Source organism: Urocitellus parryii, chromosome 7 (genome assembly GCF_045843805.1).
Source record: "Urocitellus parryii isolate mUroPar1 chromosome 7, mUroPar1.hap1, whole genome shotgun sequence".
NCBI lineage: Eukaryota > Metazoa > Chordata > Mammalia > Rodentia > Sciuridae > Urocitellus > Urocitellus parryii.
In genome coordinates this window covers 162154279-162176692 of record NC_135537.1, presented here as the reverse complement: position 1 = coordinate 162176692, position 22414 = coordinate 162154279, and the positions used below count along the sequence as shown (strand labels likewise).

The following is a 22414-nucleotide window of genomic DNA, read 5'->3' as shown; positions in this document are numbered from 1 at the left end:
TTTATTTTATTTATTTATTTTTTATGTGGTGCTGAAGATGGAACCCAGGGCCTCACACATGTTAGGCGAGTGCTCTACCACTAAGTCACAATCCCAGCCCTAAAATTCAACTATTTAAAGTAATGAAAACTTTGTTAGGAGCAGGCTCAGTGCTAGGTGCTGGAGAAACAGATATGAATTCAATACTCTTCCCAGGTCTTCAGGGAACTTTCTGTTCAGGTAGAATTTCCCAAAATGTATTTTGGAAATACTAGGTAAATGAGATCCTATGGTCAAAAAAATCTGAAGAATTTTGCTTGTTTTATCTCCAGCCATCTTAGAGATTCTCATTGTATATGAATATATTATAATTCTGAGAAGTCCTACAATAAAGAAAGCTCTATGTAAGCTGGCTGTGGTGGCGCACACCTATAATCCTAGCAACACAGGGGGCTGAGGCCAATTTTGGCAATTTAGACCCTGTCTCAAAAGTGGTAGGGCTATAGCTCAGTGGAATAGCATTTGCCGAGCATGTACAAGGCTCAGTACTATAAAAAGAAAAGGAAAGAAAAAAGAAAACTATGTATATATGTTTAATCAAGGATTCCCAAATTTATATTACTCAGAAGCTATGTATTAGCAGTGCGTGATGGTGTATGCCTGTAGTCCCAGCAGCTTGGGAGGCTGAGACAGAAGGATTGTGAGTTTAAAGCCAGCCTCAGCAACTGATTGAGGCACTAAACAACTCAGTGAGACCCTGTCTCTAAATAAAAATATAAAAAAAGGCTGGGGATGAGGCTCAATGGTTAAGCCCCCCTGGGTTCAATCCCTATTACCAAAAAAAGAAAAAAGAAAAAAAAAGAGCCTTGTGTTTGTGTAATATTTGGGTTTTTTGGGGGGGAGGGATCAAACTCCAGGCCTGAGGATTATAGGCATGTTATCCCGAGCCGCTGGGATTATAGGCATACGCCACTTCACCCAGCCAAAGATCCATTTTAATTTATTCTATAAATATCAAGATTGTAGTAGTCAACTAGGCGTAGTAGTACATGCCTGTAATCTCAAAGGTTTGGGAGGCTGAGGCATAAGGATCACAAGTTCAAAGGTAGCTTCATTAACATTAGCAAGGACCTAAGCAACTCAGTGAGACCCTGTCTCAAATTTAAATAGATAATTAAATAAACAAATAAAGGATGGGGATGTGACTCAGTTGTTAAGTGCTCCTGGGTTCAATCCTTGGTACTAAAACAAACAAAAAAACAGATTGAGGTAATCATTGAATAAGAGTGTCCTTATCTTCAAGGAGCTCCTTGATTGTGGGGGCAGCATGTGTAATGATGGTTGTAAGGGAATTACTTGGAAGATAGAGGAAAAATTTCAACTTTGGAAGCTCACTCCATATTTCAAAGTGCAGGTAGCCCTTGTTCATCATAGATGTTTGTTTCTGTTTAGTTTCTGCCCAAATTAGATTACTCTTTCCTTTTTTCCTTCTTCCTCTCTCTTTCCCACTCCTCCTCCTCCTTTTTTTTTTTTTAGTGGTGCTGGAGATTGAACCTAGGGCCTCATTTATGCTAGGCAAGCATTCTACCACTGAGCTGTACCCTCAACCAAGATCACATTTTTTTTTCCCCCAGTACCAGGGATCAAATCCAGAGTCTCTACCACTGAGCTTTGCTCTCAGCCCTTTTTATTTTATTTTGAGACAAGGTCTCACTAAGTTGCTGAAGCTAGCCTCAAACTTGATATCTTTCTGCCTAAGCCTCCTAGGTCACTAGGAGTACAGGTATGCACCACCACGCCCAGCTCAAATTACTCTTCTTGATAGAAGTTATAGGAACAGGGCTGGGGGCATTGTAGCCCAGTGGTAGAATGTATGCTTAGTATACACCAGGTTCTGAGTTCAATTCCCAGCCCCCTCCCCCCCCCAAAAAAAAAGGTATAGGAATAAAATAATAATAGCCTTCACTTTTACTGGTTCTTTTCCTCTTTTCCTTTCTTTTTTTTTTTTTTTTTTTGTGTGTGTGTGTGTGTGTGTGGTGCTAGGATCAAACCCAGGGCCTTGTGCATGCAAGGCAAGCACTCTACCAAATGAGCTATATCCCTAGCCCTTGATGGTTCTTTTACTCACTGGTAGTCAGTTAAACCTTGCTTATATGGACAAGTAGCATGTGAACATGAAATATAGCACCTTTGGGTATTCCCAAACTTATCTCTTTTTTTGTAGCAGGGATTAAACTCAGGGGCACTCAACCACCGAGCCACATCCCCAGCCCTTTTTTATATTTTACTAGAGACAAGGTCTTGCTGAGTTGCCCAGGGCCTCGACAAGTTGCTGAAGCTATGTTCAATCTTGGAATCCACCTGCCTCAGCCTCTCAAGTTGCTGGGATTACAGGCATGCAACTACACCTGGCCCTAAACTCATCTATGGGCTTATGTTGATGGTATCATTTGCATTGAGTCTGATAGAAGCAGAAATAGGGCAATGTATGGCATTATTATATATTGTTTAATGGGTTGAGGAGGCCTCTTGAAGGGGTCAGAGTCTCAGAGCTGCAGTAATATTAAGCATCATTGTTCCTTTTGAGTAGGAGACTAGTAATCTGAATATTTTCTTTCTTCTTTCCCTCTAGATGGTGTCCTACTCTTCTGTTCTCACAGCTATCAGTAAGGTATGAACATAACCACTCACCAGCCAGGTAGGATACAGGGGCCAGAGAGCTATGATAGTGCCAGCAAGGCCCACCTCATATGACTTGTGAAGCTGGATGCTGCCCTTACCATCAGGAAAGGAGGTCCTGGGAAGTGGGGGCTAGCAAGTAGAAGCCATCTATCTATTTATTTATTTATTGTGGTGCTGGGGATCGAGCCAAGGGCCTTGTGCATGCTAGACAAACACTCAACTGAGCTATATCCCCAGCTCTAGAAGCCAATTTTTAATATGAGAAGGCTGTTGAATCTGAAACCTGAGATTGGAGGAAAGAAAAGCAGGAGTCCTACTTGTGCCACCTGTTCTATGTGTGAGATCCAGGGGTTGGCTGGGGCATTCTTGAACCTCTCTATTGTTTTTTTTCCACAGTTTGATGACTTTTCCCGAGACCTGTGTATTCAGGCTTTGCTGGATATCATGGACATGTTTTGTGACCGACTGAGGTAAGGGCTGGGTGACGAGATTCTCACCCAGCATTCTCTCAAGGTATAGGAGAAGCTCCTAGCATATAGTCTGAGATCAACTCTGTGGATTCCCACATTTTTTCTACCCACCTGCCCATCCCCATGTTTTCTATTTATTCCCTTAAGTCGAAATGCCTCTTTACTTGGAATAGCTCATTTGAAATCTTGTCTGGTGGAAGGCAGCCGAGTTCGGTGTCTTCCCTAGGACTTTGCTAGCTTTCCAACTCTCTTCCCTAGTAGGGGAGTGCCAGAGTTCTCTGGGGAACATTGGTGTGGGTCAGATTTCAGCCTCTGGATCAGAGACAGATTTCACATCCTTTCCTGGTAGCTGTCACGGCAAAGCAGAGGAGTGCATTGGGCTGTGCCGAGCCCTTCTCAGCGCCCTCCACTGGCTGCTGCGCTGCACCGCGGCCTCTGCAGAGCGGCTCCAGGAAGGAGTGGAGGCCTGCACTCCAGCCACTGGGGAGAAGCAGCTTGCCATGTGCCTGCAGCGCCTGGAGAATACCCTCAGCAGCACCAAGAATCGGGCCCTGCTGCACATCGCCAAACTAGAGGAGGCCTGTATGTCCCCTGATTACCTGTGCCACTATTCTTGTAGCTGTTCCTTTTAATTGAGAGGGGAGAGGCAGGATGCCATCCCACTTCTTTCCAGGAGGATCTGAAACCATCCCACTTCCTTTTTTCTCTCCCCATAAGCATTGCATACATCCCAGGGACTTGGGCAGGGTGGCACCCGAGCCAATCAACCAACAGGTATTTACTGAGCATTGTCGTCTGCCCAGCACTATGCCAGGTGCTGGGGGAGGGGGGAGGGGGGCTCCCAAAGGAGCATGTGGCAGGGTCCCTGCCCTCAACAAGCTTACACACTAGTGGGAAGCAAGACTAGTACATCGTATGTGCAAAGAAAATTAGAGGACAAGACAACTATACCGTCTGTTCTTGTTTGTTTCCATATTACTCATCTTCTGGAAGCAAATAACTCTTGAATTTGAGTATGACCTGAAATGTCCCTTTAAACTCCGTGCCTATCAGGCCTGTGTACCATCCATCTCTTCACTCAAGTTCAGATGCTAAAATGTTGGAACTTTCCAGAGCCTGAGAACAGGAAGATCTGTGGGAGGGAAGCCTTCCATCATCCCTGAGGGGTCTTGAGGCCATAGTCTTGCTTAGACTGTGGTGGCTCAGGACCACCTAAGGAGCTTTTGTCTTCTGTTAAGTGCTAGAGTGGGTGACACCCAGTGTCCTGGGTTGGAGAGCTTAGTCTGTTTATTACTTCTCTAAATATGTTTTATTGTCTGGGAATGCAAAGTCCAGAAAGAGAATCTGTGTCAAAATAGGCTATGCTGACAGTTTCTTGCCTACTTTGAACGTGTGATAAATGTTTATTGCTGGAAAGTGAATGAATATTTATTTTTAATGGATCTCAGGTCTTGTCTTCTTCCCCCCCCCACACCCCATGCTACATGATAGTCAATGGGCTGGTTGGTGCCATTATTCATCATTGGACCTTCTGGAATTGTAACTAGGATAAATGACTTATAACTAAGTGATAAATATGCAGTGCAGGCATTTAGGAGAGAGATGGGTGGGTTAGACCAGTTGGGCAGGTTATTAAGGGAACAGAGCCATGAAGGATGTATAACTGAGGCATTTCAGAAGGGGGGAGCCCTCATCATCCAGCCCAGATGAAGGGTGGGTAGTGTGTAGGATGCCAGCTTGCCCAGAGTGGAGGTGATGGCCACTATAAGGCTTGCCTTTTGAATTGGCTGTTTCTGACCCAATTTGTGGTCACTTCCGTCTTTGTGCTGCTGAACTCTAGCCTCCCTCACTTCTCTCTCTCACTGCCTACATGTGCCTGCCAGTCAGTGAAGTCAGTTGTGTAGTCCCTGGAAGTCAGGCCCTCGGGAATGGTTTTAAGGGGCTCTGGCCTTTGATGCTCACTCCCTTCTAGTGCATGCTGCCCTCATGGCCCAGACCTCTGTGTCATCCTCAGAGAAAGCCTCCCTATGCGGTTTCCTGGGCCCAGGGAGTGCCACGATTGAGGAGATTGGGACCAGGCTCTGTTTCTCCTTTGTTTCCCATCATGGCTCTGCATTTCTTTCTCTCTGCCAGCCTCCTGGACTGCCATTGAGCATTCGCTCTTGAAGCTTGGGGAGATCCTGGCCAATCTCAGCAACCCCCAGCTCCGGAGCCAGGCTGAACAGTGTGGCACACTCATTAGGAGGTACCCAGCTTCCAGGGTGAAGGTGGTGAAGGGAGAGAGAGGAAATGCCTTGGGGTGTCAAGGGAAGATGTGGTACCCAGTCTGTCCTCTCGCTCTTACCTTCAGTCCCCAACACTGCCCTGTGTCTGTTCTCCTCAGCATCCCCACCATGTTATCTGTGCACTCAGAGCAGCTGCACAAGACTGGCTTTCCCACTGTGCACGCGGTGGTCTTGCTCGAGGGCACCATGAACCTGACCGGTGAGACGCAGCCCCTGGTGGAGCAGCTGATGATGGTGAAGCGCATGCAGGTGGGAGGGGCCGAGTGGCTCTCCTTTCTCTAAGGGGGGCTGGCCATTTGGGGAAGGAGGGAGGATTCTTCTGGTACTTCTTGGGAGGAATAGGTTTTCTTTTGGTCCCTGATACTAAGTGGATGCTCTGATACTAAGTGGATGACAGTCCTGTCATTTAACATTAGGTCCCTAGTCCTAATGTTGACCTAACCTGGTCCCCAGAACCTGCAGAAGGATGAAGGGGTACAGGGCACTCTCTTATACTCCACCCTTGGATCTTCCTATAGCATATCCCCACCCCGCTTTTTGTCCTGGAGATCTGGAAAGCCTGCTTTGTGGGGCTTATTGAGTCTCCTGAGGGCACGGAGGAGCTCAAGTGGACGGCTTTCACCTACCTCAAGGTACCTGGGACATGTGAGCAACAGAGAGCCCATCTAGGGATAGTTCTTAGGAGAAACAGTGAAATGCTGGACATGTGCCTTCTGCTGGCATCAGACCCAGCCTGCTAAGTCCCTAGCACAAGTTCCAATTGATTATTTCCTCTGAAAGTCTTTTTAGCCCACTTGACAGGGTTCTGTTGTTTCCTGCCACAAGGTGCTGTTTAGTTTGTCATTGGTCATGTTGGTGCAGGGCAGCTGAGGGAGTCAGAGAAAGCGGTCCTGGTCCCCCTTGAAGCTTGGGTTCCACTTTTGCAAATGATATTTTTTTGTTGAATCAGCATAAGTGAGAGGTCACCAGGTCTTTTTGGGTGAGGGGAATCAGGTGTTTGGGTGCCCATGGACTTTAAGATTGGTCTTTAATAAGAATGCTTTCATTTCCAGGACAGTAATGTTCCTGTTACTGTGTCCAGGGCAGGGAATGAGGGGCCTTCAGTGGCGGGTGAAAGAGAAAAGAAATTGAAATTCCTGTTTTTCCTCCTACCTCACTCCCTAGATTCCACAGGTTTTGGTGAAGTTGAAGAAATACTGTCATGGGGACAAGGTGAGTTGGAGAAATGAGATGGCAGGATGGGAGCAGCTAAGGGTATTTCTTCCCTTGAGAAACAAGGGCAAGAAGAGGGTCCCACAGACCCTGGCTGAGCAGCAGAGTGTGTGTGCCAGGAGGGAGGCTAGAATCCCATGGATGTGCTTGAGCACCTGGGAGCATCCTTGGATGCACTCCCGGGCTCCTGATAGGACACATCTCAGTTCGGACCCTCCACAGGCAAGGTTGCCCATGATGGTTGGGCAAGAGTGGACATGTGGGAGCAGTGATGCCTCCAACATTTCCCCACCCAGCTGCTGGGGCATAGTGGTGGGTGCAGCCTATTTGAGGCTCACCCAGCATGGTATCCTTGTGAGTCTACACCATAGGCTTCAGGAGGCATGGAGGACCCAAAATCCAGGGGAAGTTGCTGACTCTTTGCAGGACTTCACTGAGGATGTCAACTGTGCTTTTGAGTTCCTGCTGAAGCTCACACCCTTGCTGGACAAAGCTGACCAGCGCTGCAAGTATGAACTCCCCTACTTACCTCTGTTACTAGAAGATGTCTGGGCCCTTCCCCTGCTCTCTATGTCAGAAGGATTTCAAGAGATCCTGTCTCCTTGTTGGTGACACAATGTTGTCAAGTATCCACAGTCATTCTGCCTGCCTTCGGGCACTCCAAATTGTCTTCATCCTGAAGGAGGGAGGAGACAGGGCAGGAACCCATTGTTCCCATTCCTCAAAAGCCCTAGCTCTGTGCCCACTTTCCTCATCCTGTTTTCCCTCACAGCTGTGACTGTACAAACTTCCTCCTCCAAGAATGTAACAAGCAGGGCCTTCTGTCTGAAGCTAATTTCGCCAACCTTGTAGCCAAGCGGTAAGTGCAAGTCCATTTGGGCTGCCTCAAGAGCCCTGTGACATCCCTCTGTCATGTCAGACTGCCTGCTGGTACCTTTCCCTCTTCTGTTTGAACTCTGGGTTGCAAGTGACTGGCACCATACCTTGTAACACAGGAAACCAGGGGGGAAAGAAGATGCTGACTTCAGACCGGGGTTTTACACTATTCTTTGCTGCTCTTTAACTCACCCTCTTTTGTGACCAAAGAAAAAATTCAAATTTTCAAAACAAATCTTAAATTAACTTTCAAAATAAATGTAATGACTCATGACAAATTGAAGTGATTCCAGTATCGAACACCCTTTCATAAACTTCATCCCAACGCCAAAGTTTTTTTTTTTTCCCCTTTTGGTGGTGCTGAAAAGAGAACCCAGGACCTTGTGCATACAAGGCAAACACTGTACCACTGAGCTACATCCCAGCCCCCCAGAATTTCTGTATGCTTCCCACCACCTCTGTGCCTCTGCTTCTGGGGTTGGACTAGGGAGTAGGGAGTGTTTGAAGAATTTCTCTTGGTTCCTGTCCCCTTCTCTTGCCAACTGGTCATGGCCATAGCTCAGCAGATCGGGAACATGCACCCCAGCAAAAGTCATCAGAAAATGCCAACATCCAGCCTAATCCCGGGCTCATCCTCCGTGCAGAGCCTACTGTCACAAACATTCTCAAGGTGAGTGCATCCTTTCCTTGCCACCAGGGTCTTCCCTTTCTTTTTTTTTGTACCAGGGATTGAACTCAGAGGCACTCGACCACTGAGCCACATCCCCAGCCCTATTTTTGTATTTTATTTAAAGACAGCGTCTCACTGAGTTGCTTAGTGCCTCACTTTTGCTGAGGCTGGCTTTGAACTCACGATCCTCCTGCCTCAGCCTCCTGAGCTGCTGGGATTACAGGCGTGTGCCACTGTGCCCAGCAGTCTTCTCTTTCTTCCTTCTGGTTTTCCTCTATGTCCAGATAAATAAACAGGGCTCATAGATCTCTCTCATCTGGATTCCAGTCATAGTTACTTTAGAAGCAGAGAAAGGGGGAACGCAAGGGCAGCTACCACTATAAGCTTCACATGTAGGTGTTTCAGAGATGCCATCTCACAATGACACAGTAGCCAGGTGTAGTGGTGTAGGCCTGGGATCCCAGTGACTTGGGAGGCTGAGGCAGTAGGATTGCAAGTTCAAGGCCAATCTCAGTAACTTAGTAGGACCCACTCAAAATAAAAAAAATAGAAGGAAATGAGAAAGTAGCTCATTGGTAAAACAACTCTGGGTTCAATCTCTAGAACTGTGGCGGGACAAAGGACACAATAGCCAAGCTTCCTATTCCCACTACCATCATGACAGTATGGATGAGAGGGGTGGATTATAGAGCAGTGTTTAGATTTTGGGAATGGTTTCCAGGTTGAGGCAGAACGACAGATTAAATTGCAGAGGTGGTATGCTAGCTATTAGAGACGTGAAGAGAGGAAATATGCCTGGCTGTATCTGGGCGGGGTAGGGATCTTCAATGTTCTTCAGGACTTGACTTCCTGTCCTGTCCCCAGACGATGGATGCAGACCATTCCAAGTCCCCAGAGGGGCTGCTGGGGGTCCTGGGACACATGCTGTCCGGGAAGAGCCTGGACTTGTTGCTGGCTGCTGCTGCTGCCACCGGGAAGCTTAAATCCTTTGCCCGGAAATTCATCAAGTGAGAATGACTGAGCCCTTGACCTTGGAGGGGAGGACATTCTAAAGGGAGGAGGTGGCAGAGTAGGAGTTGGGCACCTGGGTCTGGGTCTCCCTTGAGATGCACAGGCTAGGCCAGGGCAACCCAGCCAGAGGCCTCGATAGAGGAGCCAGTTCTCTTGACTCGAAGAGGTCTTTTCCTTTCCCAGTTATTAATAAGGAACTTCATATTTCTGTTGCCTTTTTTAATTTTCCTGGAACTTGACATATAGAACATTGTTCCATCAATGAGCTATTTTCTAGGCCTAAAAAATCTTTTAATAATAGAAAAAAATTTTTTTTTCTGGTATAATGATGCTCATTTTAAGCTTAGCCTGTAGTTTATATTCTAGTGACTGCCCCTCCGAGCCCTGCGGCCTCAGTTGCTGGCTGTTGCTTAACTCTTACCCTGTCCATTTCTTCCACAGTTTGAATGAGTTCACCACCCATGGCAGTGGAGAGAGCAGTAAGTCAACTTTGCAGACCTCAGTGGCAGTAGGGAGGGTGCAGAGGGAGGGGCTGCCTTTGCTTCTTGTGGGGCAGCTGGGTTTCCTCCTCTGAGCCATGACTGACTAAAGCTTTGGGAGCCTTGAGTGAAGGAGATGCTGGGAATGGGATCTTCTAATGCCATCCTTTTGCTTTTCTCCCACCTGTTCGCTTTGTGATTTGTTTGTGTATTGGAGGATACACAAGGATTCCAAGGAAGGGATGATGTTCTAATTGAGACTCAAGAAAAGGATTCTGAGCCTCAGAGCTTTGAAGGAACCATGTGGTCCCTGACCTTCCTTAAGACAAATCCTGGGCTAGTGATGTGGCTCAGTGGGAGAGTGTGTGCCTAGCATGCACAAGACCCTGGGTTCGGTCCCTAGCTCCACTAAAAGAAAAAAAAAAAAAAGCAACAACAAAAAGACAAATTCTGTTCTCATGATCCAGACACAGGCCTTGGGTCTTCACCCTGGGCTGAGGGGCTGGCCTTCTTCTCCCTTCCACAGCCAAAACAGCCTCAGTTCGTGCCTTGCTCTTTGATATCTCCTTCCTCATGTTGTGCCATGTGGCCCAGACCTATGGCTCAGAGGTGAGTGAGAGGACTGCAAGTGGGGTTAGGGGATGACAAGTGGGCAGGGCAAAGATGAAGCAACCAATCAATAACTCCCCTCACCCCATAAGTCTCCCAAGCCATTATTTGGGGAGTTTTGTTTTTTTGTTTGCCGTTGATCAGAATTTTTATTCTGATTCAACTAATTGATGATATAGCTTCTTTAACATTATTTTTGTTAAAACATGGAAAATACATTTGTATTTTCTTGGGAAAATTCTTTGGACTCTTAAGACCTTAATTTATGTGTGAGGTAGAAGTCTTATTCTGGATTACATTGCATTTTCTTTTTTAAATTTTTATTGGTGCATTGTAATTATTCCTTGTTATGTGGGATTCATTGTTATGCATTCGTACATACACACAGCATAACAATATAATTGGTCAATGTGTTTCACCAAGCCAGTTGGTGTTGCTGGACTCAGAAATCAGGTGCCTATCCCTGGGGGAAGTCAATAGATGCCCCTAGTCATGCCTCACATACTTTAGTGCCACAGCCACACCAACCACTAGGTGGCAGCATAGGCCCTTTCTGCATCCCTTGAGACCAGTTTTCCCCTAGTTCTTCAGGCTGGGAAGGAAATAGCAGGGGGCAGGAAACAGAATTTCAATCCCAGGCTCATCCTCCTCACTTAACTAGGACCTCTCCTTTCACTCTTGCCCAGGTGATTCTGTCAGAGTCAAGCACAGGAGCAGAGGTACCCTTCTTTGAGACCTGGATGCAGACCTGCATGCCAGAGGAGGGCAAGATCCTGAACCCTGACCACCCCTGCTTCCGGCCTGACTCCACCAAAGTGGAATCCTTGGTGGCCCTGCTCAACAACTCCTCAGAGATGAAGCTGGTGTTAGTGGTTTGGGTGCCTACTCTAAGGGCAGTGGTGGGATAGAGCCAAGACCCTTTCTCCTAAGCCCTTCCGTACTCACCTGAGGTGATTTTTCTCCCACTGCCAACCCTTTGTAGGCAGATGAAGTGGCATGAAGCTTGTCTGAGCATTTCGGCTGCCATCTTAGAAATCCTCAATGCCTGGGAGAATGGAGTGCTGGCCTTCGAGTCCATCCAGGTAGCCCCATCTTTCTATGAGGTTTTCTTTTCCCTGAGACCTAGAGTCAGACATTGATAGCTTGTTTTATTTCCTAAGAACAAGAAGATGTTTAATCCGGAGTTTTTGCCATCAGTCTTCCCTAGAATGGTAGTCTTAGCCACTTGCTCTCACTCAGGTGGCTCTGGGAAAGTCAGACTTGTGGTAGAAAGAGGTGTGGATTGTGGCCTAAGACTATACCTGCTGCACTCAGCTGCCAACTGAGGCTGGGGAAATGATGGCAGGGCAGGGGAGAGAGCGATTCCAGTCACCCTTTTCCCCTCCTCTTAGAAAATCACTGATAATATCAAGGGAAAGGTATGCAGTCTGGCCGTGTGTGCTGTGGCTTGGCTGGTGGCCCATGTCCGGATGCTGGGGCTGGACGAGCGTGAGAAGTCACTGCAGATGATCCGCCAGCTGGCAGGGCCACTGTATAGTGAGAACACCCTGCAGTTCTACAATGAGAGGTCAGTAAACTGTCTCTGCCCTTCTCATACCCTGCAGGTATGTCGTGATAAGTCAGCACCTCCAGTAATGGACATCCTTCTCTTACCTTCCCCAACATGCCACTCATTCCTGCCCTCACTGGCTTCCATTCTCACTCAGGTCCTTCCATCCAAGTACTAGCCAGCCCGGCCCTGTTTAGCTTCAGAGATCAGGAACATTCAGGGTAATATGGCTGTAGACTTGCTCACATTCTACGTCCTTCCTCCCCGCTCCCTCCCAATACTTTTTTTTTTTTTAAAGTCAATGATATTTTTTAAAAATAATTTTTAGTCATTGATGGACCTTTATTTAATTTATTTATTTGTATGTGGTACTGAAAATTGAACCCAGGGCCTCACATGTGCCAGCCACCACTCCAGCCTCTCCCCACCAATTCTTATTCACACATTTATTTAGCTGGCTCAGCAAACATTGAATGTGTGTTTCTATGCCAGCAGTGTTTTAATCCAGCATCTCTGTGGAGATGGAGACCCCAAACAGCTACGATTCAGACCCTCAAAGGGCTCAAGTTCTAGAGAACTAACTGAGTAGAAAAGCAAAGGGCTTATCTGGCTATGTCGCTCTCGAGGAACTATGAGCCATCTGTGGATTTGACAGCCTTCCCCGACCGTTCTTTGTGACATTTATTTCATGTTCTGCTCTTGTGTGACCTCTCTGGTGACCTCTGCTGTGTTGAACTCAGTGATTCTGGTTCATGTAGTCAACCAATAAGTTGATTAGTTGGCTTTTTTTTTTTTTTTTTTAACTGTGACAAGAAGCACATGACAGGAAATTTAATCTTAACCAAGTTTAAGACTACAGTTCAGGGCTGGGGCTGGGGCTCAGTGGCAGAGCACTTTCTTCGCACATGTGAGGCACTGTTTGATTCTCAGAACCACATAAAAATAAGTAGACAAAATAAAGACATTCTGTTCATGTGTAACTAAAAAAGTATTTTTTAGAAAAAGAGTACAGTTCAGTAGTGTTAACTCTGTGCACATTATTGTGCAACAGATTCCAGAACATTTTTTATCTTGCAAATCTGAAACTCTGTACGCTAAACAACAGCTTCCCTCCCCCAGCTCCTGCAGCCACCATTCTACTTTCTGTCTATGAATTTGATGACTTTAGATACCTCATATCTGGAGTTAGGCAATATTTGCCCTTTCGCAACTAACTTATTTCACGAAGCATAAGTTCCTCAAAATTCATCCATATTGTGGCATATGACAGGATCTCCTTCCTTTTTAAGGATGAGTAATATCCTATTGTACGTGATATACTGCATCTTGATCACCCATTTATCCCTCTGTGGACACTTGGGTTACTTCTGTTTCTTGCGGCTGTGAATGTGTGTTGAGTGACAATTCACAAGACAGCTGTAGAGGATATTTTAGGAGATCTAGCTGAAGTGAGGTTCCAGGGGCTCTATGAAGTCACACCTGCTTTCCTTTGCTCCTTTCTTTTTTCCTTTCTTTCCTCATTTCCCCTCAACAAGTCATGTAATATTTGCTGTGCCGTCACCCATCCTAAGCACCTTAAGACCTTTTGGTAAAGAGCAGGGAGGATCTGTGGCTCCGTTGTATGGGTGAAAAAAGTGGCTCTGAAAGCTGAAAGTGAGGGCTGGGGATGTGGCTCAAGCGGTAGCGCGCTCGCCTGGCATGCGTGCGGCCCGGGTTCGATCCTCAGCACCACATACAAACAAAGATGTTGTGTCTGCCGAAAACTAAAAAAATAAATAAATATTGAAACTCTCTCTCTCTCTCTCTCTTTCTCTCTCTCTCTCTCTCTCTCTCTCTCTCTCTCTCTCTCTCACTCATAGTTCAGGACATCTGTTATTAAAAAAGTAAATAAATAAAAAAAAATTAAAAAAAATGAAAGCTGAAAGTGATAGAACCTTCCCGGAGCCGCACAGTGTTCTCAGAACAGTCAGTGCTCAGACCCCGGTCTGTACGTACAGCTCAAGTTTCTCATGACAGGATCCTAGATAGACGGATGTACTTGCCCAGCTATCCAGGGCCGGGAAGATTCCTGTGGGGCAGGAGTTGGGCCTCTCCTGGAAGTGACAGTTTACTTTGGGAAGAGGCCAAGGCTGGGTGGGGACCCCCCCACCAAGCACTCAGCCCAGGGGGAGGTGATTGTATTTATTTATTCCAGAGAGTTGGCAAGATCCAGACCTGGGGGATGGGGACTTTTGAAGAGGGAGAAGGCAGAGAAAATATAAATATATTGCTAGATCCATCTTTGATCCAGCTCTTGCCTGGTACCTTTACTAGGCTTTGTGCCCAGCAGGTGAAAGCCCAGCCAGTTCCGGGGCTATGGGGTGTTTCTTCCACTAGCACAGAGTGGCATTAATTCCCTCAACCCAAGTCTGGCCTGCATGTTCTTCCCTGGCCCCTGCAGAGTGGTGATTATGAACTCAATCCTGGAGCACATGTGTGCAGATGTGCTACAGCAGACAGCCACTCAGATCAAGTTCCCATCCACGGGAGTGGACACAATGCCCTACTGGAACCTGCTGCCCCCCAAGCGGCCCATCAAGGAGGTGTTAACAGACATCTTTGCCAAGGTGCTGGAAAAGGGCTGGGTGGACAGCCGCTCCATCCACATCTTCGACACCCTGCTGCACATGGGAGGTGTTTACTGGTTCTGCAATAACCTGATTAAGGTACTTGGGCTGGGTGGGTGTGGGCTGGGGTGGGCAGGTGTCCTCAGCCTGAGACCCAGCCTCCAGCCCGGCTGGCTAGGATTCTCTTAAAGAAGCTACTGTGAGCTGGGCAGCCTCCTGGGAATACTGAGTATGGGATGGGGGTGGGGGAATAAAGCACTGTGGCCCCCGTACCTGCCCAGAGAGCCCACAGGAGTGGTAGGGGTGTTGAGTGCCAGAGTCAGGCCTTCAGCTCTTCAGCACCCGGCTCACCTGCCCATCAGGAGCTGTTGAAGGAGACTCGGAAGGAGCACACGCTGCGGGCAGTGGAGCTGCTCTATTCCATCTTCTGTCTGGACATGCAGCAAGTGACCCTCGTCCTGCTGGGCCACATCCTGCCTGGCCTGCTCACCGACTCCTCCAAGTGGCACAGCCTCATGGATCCCCCCGGCACTGCGCTGGCGAAGTAGGATTCTCTTCAGAGCCTGCCTGGCTCTCACACATGGGCCTCCAGCCCCTGCCGCCCAAAGTTAGGCACCCCAACCTGTACCGCCTTGGGAGCTTGGCTGTGGGCATGTCCTATCAGGTGGGGCTTGATCAGTGTGGACACAGGTACCTTATTCTGGTTCCCACTAACTGTACCTCCTTTTCCTGGAACCCTTTGCCAGACTAGCTGTATGGTGTGCCCTGAGTTCCTACTCCTCCCACAAGGGACAGGCATCCTCCCGACAAAAGAAGAGACACCGGGAAGACATTGAGGTAGAGGCTTCTCTGATCACTTATTAATGTCTCTATTCACCTTTTCTGAGTGTTTGCTGGTAAAAAAGGCCTCCTCGGGGAGTAGGGTCAGAAACATGGGCACTGCCCTCGCCTCAGCTGGTTGGGCCTGATCAGTCAAGATCTGGAGAAGTGGCTTGTATGGACCCCCAGCTGCCCTTGGCCGAGGTCCTGTCTGCTCACTGGGTCTGTGGAGGGGTGAGGCAAGGGACCAGCGTGCTGGCAGTGCTGATACTGTGGGCTCAGACTTGAGTTCCAGTCCTTTTTGCTGGTTGCTAGAACTTTGAGGACTGGGGGTAAGTGTTAGTGACTTTCCTGTTCTCCAGGATTACATCAGCCTCTTTCCCTTGGACGACATGCAGCCATCAAAGCTGATGCGACTGCTGAGCTCCAATGAGGACGACGCCAACATCCTCTCCAGTCCCAGTGAGTGTGTAGGAGGGCCGCATGGGCCCCTCTTTGCCTGGGCACTCACTCTTCCCTAGGGAAGCTGCTCCGCTTGATCCCTGCCATGGGCCTCAGCCCTGCACCTCAGCTACAGCCTTGGTCACCAGTCTGTGCTGGCTGGTCAGAGGGTGTGGCAGGGGCTTGTGTCATTTTGTTCCCTAGGGGATGCTCCCTTGCTTACCCCTAGAGATAAGGTCACTGTTCTCTGTCCGTAAAGAAGCTCTTCTGCAGGCTGGGGATATAGCTCAGTTGGTAGAGTGCTTGCCTCGAATGCACGAGGCCCTGGGTTCAATCCCAGCACTATAAATAAATAAATAAATAAATAAGGAGCTCTTCTGCCCAGGTCCTCCCAGCCCCACAGCTGCCCCTCCCGAACCTCCTTAGCACAGGGTTAAGGGGTGACACTGCATGAAGGGAGTTCACTACCTCGGTACAGCCTGTGCCATTGACTCACCAGCTGTGGCCTTCCTTCCTTCCCCCCGAAACATGCCCTGTGCCCTGGAGCAGGCCCAGGCTGAGACTTGAGGCTAATTCCCGCTCCTCCTGCCCTCTCCAGCCTGCTTCCTTGGATGTCATTACCTTCTCACTGTCCTCCCCTCATTGCGAGGCTTCCTGCCAGAGGCGGCTTCGCCGGTGTTTAATTTCTCCTGTTTCCAGAGCTTGCTCCTGAACCTAGAAGTTTCTTTGGGCCTTTCAGAGACTAGGGAACTAACCACATGCTTGAAAGATGCTGGGTCTGCCACCTGTAGACCTGTGACCTATAGCTGGTTACTTTGCAAATCTGAGTCTCCGTTTTCCCATTTGTAAAGCGGGCATTGAGAATGTTAAGCCACGTACTCCATGAGAAGTGCCAAGGTTGGCCCTGGTGGTGCTTATTAGTTCTTCTCACTCATCCCCTGTATTTGGGGCCCTACTGTGACTCTTGATCCAAAGATCTTCTCTTAACACAGCACACACCAAATATCTCCTGTGGGTGGACAGGTGAGGGCTAGCCCCGGGAGAGCCAGTTTTTGAGTGCATTGCCCCCTCTGCCCCGTCCCACAGCTGACCGGTCCATGAACAGCTCCCTCTCGGCCTCTCAGCTCCACACAGTCAACATGAGGGACCCTCTGAACCGAGTCCTGGGTGAGTCTTCCCAACTGCGTCTGAATCTGGGGGCTGAGCTGGGAGGAGTCCCCTTTCCTCAGGGGAGGCCAGGAGGCCTTGTCGTGGAAGGGGTCCTCCTAGTACCCCCTCACTGCCCTCCACCGCATGTCCCCACCTCTCCCCTCCATCTCTCCTGTCTCCCCAGCTCCCATTTGCCCCCTTCTTCTCTCTGTTTTCCTCTTTGCCTTTTCTCTCTGATATCCCCATCCGGAGCACTTCCAGCACTTCTTTCTCTTCCTTTCTCAGTCCCTTCTTCCCCCTGAGTCTGACCTGTTCTCAGATCCTCCCATGAATTCTCTGTTCTCCCCCTCCACACAGCCAACCTGTTTCTGCTCATTTCCTCCATCCTGGGCTCCCGCACCGCGGGCCCCCACACCCAGTTTGTGCAGTGGTTCATGGAGGAGTGCGTGGACTGCCTGGAGCAGGGCAGTCGGGGCAGCATCCTGCAGTTCATGCCCTTCACCACTGTGAGTACCACGTCTAGATGAGGAGGGTGGCAAGCCTTAGGGGTAGCGGTTCACAGAAGGAAGGGACTTCTTCCTCCTGGGACATCACACCTACCTGAACTACCCCAGTGAGCAGCCGTTTGTCCATCTTTCTTTGCAGGTTTCAGAACTGGTGAAGGTGTCAGCCATGTCCAGCCCCAAAGTGGTTCTGGCCATCACAGACCTCAGCCTTCCTCTGGGCCGCCAGGTGGCTGCCAAAGCCATTGCTGCGCTCTGAGGGACTTAGAGGGGCCACAGTGAGTGGCTAGGTTCCAGCCCAAGAGCATTAGATGGGAACAGTGAGGAAAGATGAGCCATTGTTGCTCAAATCCACATGATGTGAGAACCCTTTGTCAGTTTCCAGATTTTTGCTCCTCTCGGGACTTTCACAGTTTCTTTTATGATTTCCTCTCCCTTATGCTAATGCCTGAAGAGCGTGAGCAGCCTGGATCTTCAGCCTTTGGTGTCCCCCACATACCAGAAGTACACTTAGCCCTGAGGAACTTTACAGATTCGTATATGTATATAAATATATTTTTGTAGTAACTGAGGGAAAGCTCACTTGTAAATAAAAGTGAGGACCCGTAAGGACGGGTCCTTTGTGCCTCTAGTACCTGTGTTGCCTGGATCAGGACAGGGACTTCCCCTTGCACTCTTCCTGCTGGGCTGTGGCCGGGAGGGGCTCAATCCTGTGGTGAGGAGGGAGGAGGAGAAGGAAGAGGTGCAGAGGCAGGCAGGACTCAGGTTCCCACTTGTCCACTCAGGAGGGCAGGGCAGGGCAGGGGATGAGAACAGCTGCTTTCCACAGACTCGACTGGGGTGGAGAGGAGAGGTACGCCTTCCCTGCCCTGAGCCATACCCTGAGAAGGGAGCCTGGGCAGAAGGCCATAAGATGCTGGGGCAAGGTGTCCTGCTCTTCTCTCATGCCCCACCCAGTCTGATTGACCCATAATTTGATCTGTCCCCTTCAGAAAAAAGAGCAGGGGTGATAAGGACAGGAACTCCTTAACCCTTTCTTGTTCACAACCCACTCTCCAAGCCTGGGGCAGAAGGCTCTGAGCCATCCTGCAGGTGGGGAAGGGAATGGAGGTGACTGAGGAGTCACAGGTGGGAGGTCTTGAGGATGGTGGCTCCACTTGGCTTGGGGGGCACTCCCAAACCAGGCAGAGACCCTTCAGTTACAGGTGTGCCTCACACATGTGGTAAGGAGGCGAGGACCCAGCCCTCCCTGGCCACATCCCAACCCTGCCCTGGGACCTCTTCACCCGCAGGCTGAGCCAGGCTGAGCCAGGCAGGAAAGGGCCGATTGGACGAGTGCTCTGTGAGGAAGAGATAACCAGGCCTGGAATTTGAGTTCTTTTTTTTTTTTTTTATTTAATGTTTTTATTTATTTATTTTTCGGTTGTAACTGGACATGATATCTTTATTTTATTTATTTATTTTTATGTGGTGCTGAGGATTGAACCCAGGGCCTCCCATGTGCTAGACGAGCACTCTCCGCTGAACACAATCCCAGCCCCTGGAATTTGAGTTCTGACCCAAGTGGTCACCAAACATTCGGCTTCCTCATTTTCTGTCTTTGTGGGCAACTCTGTGGATGGGCTCAAGTTTATGGAAGCTGGTAAAGCAGCCAGCTGTGCACATGTTCAGGACCCCTGGCTACAGCCCAGTCGGCCTGTGTCTGGCCTGGTGAGCCCACCCTAGCCCCAAGCCCTCTCTCGCCTCCAGCACCCACAGTCTGTCTGCCTTCTGCCTTTCCTACAAGGCTATGGCTGCACCAGGACAGGAATGTGTGCTTTTTATTGCTCTGTCCCTAGCACAGCCCAGCACTTGCAGAATAGGTGCCCAGGCGGTACATGCTGAAGGAGTCAGCGCTGGGTGAGCTAGAGGACCTGCCTCCTCCTCAGCCTCCTCCCCACTCCCTCTGGCCTCTCCCACCACTCACCAGTCCCTGGCCAGGCACTAGCTGGACTCAAGAAGGAGGAAGGACATTTACTAGAGACAAACACTTTATTATCCTCAGCCTGGTTACAATGAAGAGTGGGGACAGGGTAGAGGCTGAGCCTGGGCTTCCTTTCACATCACACTCCCTTCGTGATTGCCCCTTGTCTTCTCCCTTCCTAATCCCAGTCCTAAAAGGAGAATCTGACTTTGGTGGGGACAGGGGCAAGAAACCCAAGGACATGGATGTCTGAGCTCCTTGTACTGGGAGTCAAACATGCCCCCCAAATCAGAAAGAAACTAGATTGTTCAGCAAATTCCAGGTCCAAGACTCCTAGTCCCTGCTGCCTGTGTTTCTCCAGAGACTTAATAATGCCTATGGGGATGGGGATGTGAGGGGACACAGGACTTGGCTGACCAGAAAGAGGGATACAAGGATCCAGTTGGGGAACACTGCTGTTTAAATATTAAACAGGGTTGGCTTGTCTCCCACGTGAGAGACCTTCTGATGCTTCCCGGGGCCCCAAGGTAGATACCTCAGGGTTCACTGTGGCTCTTCTTAGTGCCCCACAGAGCCAGGGCCAGGGAGCAGCTCCAGGAAGAAATACTTGGTATTTACCTATCTACCTCCCACCCAGTGGACAGGAGGACAGGAGCTTTTTCTCACTGCTACAGGCAGGAGAATGAAACTCGGAGATGGAGGGAAGGACACAGAGGTCTGGGCTCTGTTCTCTCTTCCCTGACTTTAAATATTAGGCTTAAATAACCATAAATATTAAATAGAGATAAATACACTGGGTGGGGAGGGCTTTGCTCAGGGCTCAGCAAGGTGGCGCAGAACCCGGTACACCAGCTCCAGTAGCCTCTGCAGTCGGGAAGCAACCAGGACACCTACTGCCCGGCGCTGGAAGGCAGAGGTGAAGGTTGGCATGGTGCCCTGGGTGGGCTGCACGGCGGGGGCCACCCCTAGATCTTCCATCTGTAGGGGAAAGAAGAGATGAGGGATCAGGCTCTGCTGAGCAGGAGTTGCTGCAAGTGAGAAAACACTGGAGGGGGCTGTTGTGTAGGACTGTGGGCAGCCACGCAGTTCGCAGTTCACGGTGGAACTGAGACTCAGGTCTGAGACCTGACTCCTTGCCCTTGGCTGGAGGGACTGGAGGTAGGCCAGCAGGAGAGTCCTGAAAGCTGGGGTGTGGCTGACTGCACAAGGCCCCCCGAGAATGCTCTCTCGACTGTGGCGAGCTTCCAGGATGTAGTGTGGCCATGGCTTCCAGGATGTAGTGTGGCCAGTATGACCTGGTCTCCACCCCCGTCAGTCACTTGCCTCTCCCTCCAGGGCTCACCTGCTGCCAGACAGTGGTGGCAAAGTTGGCAACATCCAGCTGTAGCATGTCCACAGTGGGAGACAACTCGGGGGATATCCCTGCCAGGGCCTGCAGGAGGCCCTGGAAGAGGAAGAGGCCGCTCTGCAGTTGGCTCAGGCAACCTGTCTGGAGAGCAGAGTAGGAGAGGTAGGTGCTGCTTGGGGTGGGCCACTCCCTGTTCCCAGGCCTCTTGGCATAGGGGTGTGGTCCCTCCCTCTGACCCGCCTCTCCCCATTCCCCTCCAGCCACTCACCAGCTGCAGGCCCTGGCTGGAGCAGTTGCTTAGGGGAGCCTGAGGAATGCCCAGAGAGTGGCCCAGCAGCGCCAGCTCCTCAGGATGGCACAGCTGGTAGGTGGCACACTGGGAATGGAAGGATGTTGAGGACCACTCACCAGGGCCAGGTTGCAGGCTGCTCCTCCTCAAGTCTTCCCATCTCCCTGGGCTTCCCTTCCCTCAGTGTCCTGCCCCGTTTCTCAGCCCCATTCTGCAATGCTCCCCAATTCTGACTGCCCCGGGCCCTGCCCTTCTCCCAAATGTGTGGCCTCCACCTTCATCCCGTCTGCCCTGGCCAGCACCCGCAGCACGGCCTCAGCTCCACTCTCCTAATTCTCTTCCATGTCCCCCATGTGTCTCACTCTTTGCGCCCCTTCCTGATGACATCTTCTCAGTTCCCTCAGTTAGCTCCCCTTTCCTCCCCGCTCCCTCGGTATCTCTCTCTCTCTCTCTCTCTCCTCTCTCTCTCTCTCTCTCTCTCTCTCTCTCTCTCTTCTTTCCTCCACACCCTCAGGCAGCTTCCACTGTCTCACTCACCAGCTTCTCCTGTAGCACAGAGCCTTGGGCCTGGATCTTCCTCACTTGCTCTAAGCACTTGAGCGCGAAGCTCTGGGGGACAGGCAGGGAGCTGGCAGGGTCCAGGGGCACAGCCTCTTGCCCCGTCCAGAATGCACTGTGCCACAGCAGCAGCTGCAGGGCTGGAGTAGACCCTGCTCAGGAGACGCTGTCCCCTCCCACCTGGCTCCCTCCCGGGGACAAGGCCAAGTGTCTCCAATCCCCCAGCCCAAAAAGGAGATCCCAGCCCCTCTGCCACTTGGGACTCCCTCCCAAACCCAGAGCAAATAGGTAGCCAGGATCCTCACCCATCAGCTTCGTGGGGCTCCGGGCAGCAGGGCCAGCCATGGTCTTGTGGGGTCTGGGCTGCAGGCTCTGGGCTCTGTCAGGGGCCAACTCCAGAGGGCCTTTATACATAACCCCATGGAGGCCTGGGAGGAAATTACCTGGGGCTGCCACTAATAATGCTTAGTAATAACTTCCAGGATTTATGCAAATTTGGCGTCCAGGACAATGCAGGGGGGGGTGGACAAAAAGCTGTTTGCGAAAGTTTTGTGAAATTGTGGAATCTCTGATCCTTCTTTGACGTCTAGTCCCCCTCAAACTCTCTTCCCCCTTCCAGCCCCACCCAGGCCTAAACTGCCCCCAGGGTATTTGAACAGAACTTCATCAGGAGGCTGTGCGCTGGTCAGAGCCCTGGAGGCAAGAGTCTGTTCAGGCTGCTGACCTGACGCTGCCTCCCTCCCTCTGGCAGATGTGCTGGGCAGCTCCTTTTGCCCCTCGCTTTACCCTAGGTAAAAATTCTAAAAGATTGTGCTCCATTTGTGTACAATGTGTCAAAGTGCATTCTACTGTCATGTATAACTAATTAGAACAAATTAGAAAATAAAACAAAAAATATTTTTAAAAAAAGAGACAT

At 49.9% G+C, this 22414-nt stretch overlaps 2 protein-coding genes, 1 long non-coding RNA gene and 1 other non-coding gene across 5 annotated transcripts in view; 3 read left to right on the top strand and 1 right to left on the bottom strand.

The window, feature by feature from the left end:
* Med24 (mediator complex subunit 24) overlaps positions 1 to 18685 on the top strand; it is a 35392-nt gene extending 16707 nt beyond the window's left edge. For both annotated transcript variants that reach the window (XM_026386706.2, XM_026386707.2), the window contains exons 4-26: positions 2612 to 2650; positions 3058 to 3131; positions 3481 to 3713; positions 5265 to 5376; positions 5515 to 5665; positions 5935 to 6048; positions 6581 to 6628; positions 7055 to 7137; positions 7401 to 7487; positions 8063 to 8174; positions 9039 to 9181; positions 9627 to 9664; positions 10191 to 10273; positions 10960 to 11138; positions 11256 to 11355; positions 11665 to 11840; positions 14263 to 14527; positions 14791 to 14972; positions 15175 to 15265; positions 15610 to 15709; positions 16775 to 16855; positions 17195 to 17343; positions 17483 to 18685. In XM_026386706.2, the coding sequence (XP_026242491.2) occupies positions 2612 to 2650; positions 3058 to 3131; positions 3481 to 3713; positions 5265 to 5376; positions 5515 to 5665; positions 5935 to 6048; positions 6581 to 6628; positions 7055 to 7137; positions 7401 to 7487; positions 8063 to 8174; positions 9039 to 9181; positions 9627 to 9664; positions 10191 to 10273; positions 10960 to 11138; positions 11256 to 11355; positions 11665 to 11840; positions 14263 to 14527; positions 14791 to 14972; positions 15175 to 15265; positions 15610 to 15709; positions 16775 to 16855; positions 17195 to 17343; positions 17483 to 17599 (2757 nt within the window). In that variant the 3' untranslated portion in view covers positions 17600 to 18685. The remainder of the gene's footprint in view (positions 1 to 2611; positions 2651 to 3057; positions 3132 to 3480; positions 3714 to 5264; positions 5377 to 5514; positions 5666 to 5934; positions 6049 to 6580; positions 6629 to 7054; positions 7138 to 7400; positions 7488 to 8062; positions 8175 to 9038; positions 9182 to 9626; positions 9665 to 10190; positions 10274 to 10959; positions 11139 to 11255; positions 11356 to 11664; positions 11841 to 14262; positions 14528 to 14790; positions 14973 to 15174; positions 15266 to 15609; positions 15710 to 16774; positions 16856 to 17194; positions 17344 to 17482) is intronic.
* LOC113181566 (small nucleolar RNA SNORD124) lies at positions 9891 to 9994 on the top strand. Its single transcript, XR_003300606.1, has one exon. It is a non-coding gene; the product is annotated as a small nucleolar RNA SNORD124 (small nucleolar RNA).
* Positions 18686 to 18703: 18 nt separating the features above from the next.
* On the bottom strand, positions 18704 to 22146 carry Csf3 (colony stimulating factor 3). Its single transcript, XM_026387026.2, has 5 exons — positions 21804 to 22146; positions 21478 to 21638; positions 20920 to 21027; positions 20646 to 20792; positions 18704 to 20281 (listed from the first exon to the last, which is right to left on the bottom strand). The coding sequence occupies exons 1-5, from the start codon at positions 21910 to 21912 to the stop codon at positions 20117 to 20119; spliced, it is 690 nt and encodes a 229-aa protein (XP_026242811.1). The 5' UTR covers positions 21913 to 22146; the 3' UTR covers positions 18704 to 20116.
* On the top strand, positions 20725 to 22195 carry LOC113181453 (uncharacterized). The gene is made up of 3 exons (XR_003300590.2): positions 20725 to 20813; positions 20912 to 21015; positions 22118 to 22195. It is a non-coding gene; the product is annotated as an uncharacterized LOC113181453 (long non-coding RNA).
* The last annotated feature ends 219 nt before the right edge of the window (positions 22196 to 22414 follow it).

Coding starts and splice junctions, on each gene's coding strand:
- Csf3 (XM_026387026.2), bottom strand. CDS start 21,912: ATGTATAAAGGCCCTCTGGAGTTGGCCCCTGACAGAGCCCAGAGCCTG. Junction 21,639..21,803: donor GAGCCCCACGAAGCTGATGG/GTGAGGATCCTG, acceptor GGTCTACTCCAG/CCCTGCAGCTGCTGCTGTGG. Junction 20,793..20,919: donor CCAGCCAGGGCCTGCAGCTG/GTGAGTGGCTGG, acceptor TCTGCTCTCCAG/ACAGGTTGCCTGAGCCAACT.